The following is a 4,921-nucleotide window of genomic DNA, read 5'->3' on the forward strand; positions in this document are numbered from 1 at the left end:
ACCCAGCATAGTCCCAGTCCAGCCCCAACCAGTCCCACCTCAGGCCAGGCCCAGGCTAATACTATTCCATCCAAGCCCCAGCCCCAACCCAATACCAACCTGGCCCAGCCCCAAACCAGCCCTTCCAGCTAAGGCCATTGTCTTGCTGTTCTCTGTCACTCTCCAAAAATTGAATGAAGCCAACCAAAATATCGAGTTCGACATTTGGTTCTGGAACCTGCCAGAATGTCCTCAACAGCAATCTACACAATCCACTCTGAGAAAAATCTCCATCTCCTCCTTCACCATAGGAAAACTGCAATGGGCAATAATAATGATAATAATAATTATGGTATTTAAGCACCTAAGATGTGTCAAGCACTGTTCTCAGCACTGGGGCAGATACAAGCTCATGGACACAGTCCCTGTTCCTCATGGAGCTCACAGTCTTAACTCCCATTTAATAGATGAGGTAACCGAGGCACAGAGAAGTTAAGTCACTTGCCCAAGATCATACAGCAGAGAAGTGGCAGAGCCGAGATTAGAACCCACATCCTCTGACTCCCAAGCCTGTGCTCTTGCCATGAGGCCACGCTGCTTCACTATGGCAAGTAGGAATAAAGTAGTGGATAGAGCACAGGCCTGGGAGTAGGAAGGTCATGGGTTTTAATCCCAGCTTCGCCGCTTGTCTGTTGTGTGACCTTTACCAAGTAAGTTACTTCGTTTCTCTGTGCCTCAGTTACCTCATCTGTAAAATGGGGATTGAGTTTGTGAGACCCATGTGGGACAACGGACTATGTCCAACCCAATTTGCTTGTATCCATCTCAGTGCTTAGTACAGTGCCTGGCACACAGTAAGCACTTAAATACCATAATAGTAATTATTATTGTTAGGGTACAGCAAGATGGCAACTTGGGGGTGGCCACTTGCCTACTTGCACCATAAGCATTTGTGCTAGGGGGTAAATGCCCCCCACCATGTCCCTCTGGCTGTGACACACACCAGGCGAAGAGGTGGCCCAGCAGGAGCAGCAGCAGCAGCTGGTTGCCTTCAAGGGCCCTGCCCCAAGCTCTGCAAGCCTCACAGCCCAGCAGCAGGCTGGACCTGTCCCGGACTAGAACCCTGGGAGCCCTGCGGAGAACAGTCCACCCTCCATGGTCACACCTAGAGAGGGGCCGGCCACACTCGGCCAGAGGGCTGAGTGAAGCTCTTGGGCGAGGGCCCCTATCTAACCCCACCCCTATACTCACCCCGAAATGTTCATGCAATGGTACATTCCATTATTTACTCTGTTTACCCTATTTGTAAATACAACGTTTTTGCCTGCCTTCCCCCATGAGAGTGTAAGCTCCTCGAGGGCAGGAACATGTCGATTCTTTGTTTTGTACTTTCCAGCACTCAGTACAGCACACTGCACCCAAAGGCACTCAGTAAATGTTACTACTCCTGTGACTTCGAGACCCCAGAGTGAGTTTCCACCCTCTGAAACCCAAGCTGAGCTGGTATTGGTGTTCTCCGGAGACAGCTAAACCCGTCTGCTCGATTCCACCGGCTCTCCGGGTGCCACAGGCTTCACTTCCCTCTCCCAGCTCCTCTGGGGGTTCCTCTAGAGGCAGCTGCGGGCTGGGCTCCTGGCTCAATGTAAGGTGACTTGTGGAGAACCTTGCTTCCTTCCTGAATGTCAGGGCAGGTAGGCAACATTCAGTCCAAGAAAAACTTGGGGAAAGGCCTGCGGGTGTGCCAGGGCCTCGCCAGGAAGAGGTGAGGTGGCCCCGTCCCCCGGCCCTCCCAGCAGAGGAGATGTGTCCAAGCCTTCTCTCTTTGCCTCGCAAATGGGTTTTTGATCTACGGCCAGTCTCAGCCCCTGGCTAGGTGGGAAGAGTTTGGGGTGGTGAGTAATAATGATGGTATCTGTTAAGCGTTTACTTTGTGCCAGGCTCTGTACTAAGCACTGGGGTGGATGCAAGCAAATCGAGTTGGAAACAGTCTCTTTCCCATGTGGGGCTCACAGCCTCACGCTCCCGAGCGCTCAGTACAGTGCTGCACTCAGAGTAGGCCTTCAATAAATAACTACCAGCAAAAAGGACTAACATAGTCCACAAAAGTGAACATTTACCATATATTCCACCCCCATAGGGTGCTCAGTAGGGAAAGGTTGATGATGTATTACTCGGTAAATTCCTTCTGGAAGAAAGCCAGAGCTGTTATTTCCAGCAGTTCCAAGGGCACCTCCCAGCAGGAAGAGGAGCTAATAATAATAATGGTAATAATAATTATGGTATTTAAGTACTTACTATGTCCCAGGCACTGTACTAAGAACTGGGGTGTGGCTCAGTGGAAAGAGCACGGGCTTTGGAGTCAGAGGTCATGGGTTCGAATCCCGGCTCTGCCACTTGTCAGCTGTGTGACTTTGGGCAAGTCACTTAACTTCTCGGTGCCTCAGTTACCTCATCTGTAAAATGGGGATTAAGACTGTGAGCCCCACGTGGGACAACCGGGATTCCCCTGTGTGTCTACCCCAGTTCTTAGAACAGTGCTCGGCACATAGTAAGTGCTTAACAAATACCAACATTATTATTATTATTACAAGCAAATCAGATTAGACACACTCCCTGTCCCATGTGGGGCTCACAGTCTCAATCCCCATTTTGCCGATGAGGTAACTGAGGCACAGAGAAGTGAAGTGACTTGCCCAAAGTCACACAGCAGACAAGTGGCGGAGCCGGAATTAGAACTCAGGTCCTTTGACTCCCAGGCCTGTGATCTATCCACTACTCTATGCTGTCAGCGAAGTCAGTCATGAATCCAATGGCGGCAGCAGCAAGCCCAAGCCATGACCTCTTCTGAGGAATCCTTGGCCGGGGCCTCGGCACCCTCCTTCCAGAGAGGGGATGGCCTCCCGAAGCCGTGAGCCGGCGGAAGAGGATGAGGTCCCGCGCTTGCGGTCAACCATTAAGGGTGACCCCGTTCACCACTGGCAGCGCAGAGAGGCAGCCAGGCTCCGGATTCAGGCTTCACTTCCCAGACCTTTATTCCCCTAAACCCAGTTCAGTCCTCGGCCTGTCATAGTCTGTTAACTCTGGGAGCACAAAGTTCTCATATGCCTAATCGGAACCCGTGACTCCCTCGGTCCCAGAGACCATCTCCCCGATCCCGCTCTCCCTCAGCTAGAGGGGTTCCATCTGGGCCGATGGAGCAGAGCGGCAGCCACATGGAAGACTTCACCGTCAACGTGGCTTCCGTCACGCTGGGCTCCCCCGGCCCCGCCGACGTCCAGGTGTCGGACGACGACAAGGCCGGGGCCACCTTACTCTTCTCCGGCGTCTTCCTGGGGCTGGTGGGGATCACGTTCACAGCCATGGGCTGGATCAAGTACCAGGGTGTGTCGCACTTTGAGTGGACCCAGCTGCTGGGGCCCATCCTGCTCTCCGTGGGAGTGACCTTCGTTCTGATCGCCGTCTGCAAGTTCAACATGCTGCTGTGCCAGTCCCGCCCGGACAGGGAGGAGAGGCTGGGCGAGGCGGATCCGACGCCTGGGGGGCCGGCCTTTGTCTTCACCGGGATCAACCAGCCCATCACCTTCCACGGGGCCACCGTTGTGCAGTACATCCCCCCTCCTTACGCCCCCACAGCGGCCGCCCGCCACCTGCCCCTGGGGCCCCTGGCCACCCCCGGAGCGCCAGCACCCGCCCCAAGCCCCCCGCAGTACTACGCCATCTACCCACAGGACAATGCGGCCTTCGTGGATGACGACGAGGCCTCGTGGCCTTCCATGTTGCTGGCTCCTGGCGATGGCAGGTAGGCGAGCTGGGCCTGCCACTTTCGAGGAGTTGGGGGGGCATTCCCGGCCTGCGGGGCCACCGCCACCCGGGGCTCCGCCTGCCCTATTGGCCTGGGTCCCACCTGTGCTCTCTGCTCCACTTTCAGGTCCTCCCCAGTGGCTAGCCAGCTCGAGGAGGCCCCGCCGGAGGACAGCTGGACCTATTGCTACTCCCCTCCCCCGTATGAGGAAATCTACACGGTCCCACACAGAGACTGAAATTGAGGGAGAACCGGGTCCCGGAACTTTTGTTGCACGGACGTGTCTGGGGTCATACTTCACAGGCTTTGAGGCCGCGGGTCCTCCCAGGGGTTCCGGGGGGCAGGGCGTGCACTAAGCCAGGAAGTTGGGGAGGGATAGGGAGGCATTTCCCTTGGGGAGGGAGAGAAGGATTTTGGTAGGGACCACCGCTCCAGCCCAGGAAGCTCCACTTGAGGGTCCTCAAATCTCACCAAGGCATTTCATCCCACTGCCCCAAATCTCCCCAAGGCATGGGGACACAAGCCCTCCCTAACCCAGTTTTCCAGCTGGTTGACAGAGGAGGGTAGAGCCCCCTAGCCGTTTTTTAATCTTCTCTCTCCTCCAGTGGGGTCAATCTAGGGTCTCCTTGGCTACCCAGGAGCCCCCTCGAAGGTTTCTAAGTGACTCTCAAGGCTGGGAGCTAAGACCATCCCCCTACCCATGAGAACAGCCAGAGTGGGCTGGCCGGATCAATAAACTGGACTGAGGAGAGGACACTGGGTGCCCCGGACAGTGAGGATATTTTGCTGCTGCTTTTTCCCCTTGGGATGGTAAAGTGATGTCAGTGACCCAGGATACTTAAAGAAATCACAATTTAATGGAAGGAGGACTTTGGAGCTTGCAAGCAACAAGGGAGTCAACTCTCTTCTGAAATAAAGGTTTCCTAAAACCAACCCTGTCCAGGCAGTGTTTCGGCTCTCTCCCCAGCAGATTCTCCCACCGATATGGGAGATGGGGAGACGGGGGTTAGACAGGACTCGGGAAAGGGAAAGGATGTGAGGGTTTTGGAGGGGCAGGGTCAGCTTCAGATGGTAAGCCAGGGGAGCAGCAGCTCAGGGAGTATCAGAGGGAGAGGCTGATTATGGGATGGTTGAAAGTTT

General features: G+C 54.9%; 1 protein-coding gene across 1 annotated transcript; it reads left to right on the forward strand.

Moving 5' to 3' along the window:
- Positions 1 to 3,048: 3,048 nt before the first annotated feature.
- On the forward strand, positions 3,049 to 4,714 carry TMEM174 (transmembrane protein 174). Its single transcript, XM_029068754.2, has 2 exons — positions 3,049 to 3,778; positions 3,908 to 4,714. Exons 1-2 carry the CDS (start codon positions 3,171 to 3,173, stop codon positions 4,017 to 4,019), a joined length of 720 nt encoding a protein of 239 aa, XP_028924587.1. The 5' UTR covers positions 3,049 to 3,170; the 3' UTR covers positions 4,020 to 4,714.
- The last annotated feature ends 207 nt before the right edge of the window (positions 4,715 to 4,921 follow it).

The sequence above is a fragment of the Ornithorhynchus anatinus genome, chromosome 1, assembly GCF_004115215.2.
Source record: "Ornithorhynchus anatinus isolate Pmale09 chromosome 1, mOrnAna1.pri.v4, whole genome shotgun sequence".
In the NCBI taxonomy this organism is placed as follows: domain Eukaryota; kingdom Metazoa; phylum Chordata; class Mammalia; order Monotremata; family Ornithorhynchidae; genus Ornithorhynchus; species Ornithorhynchus anatinus.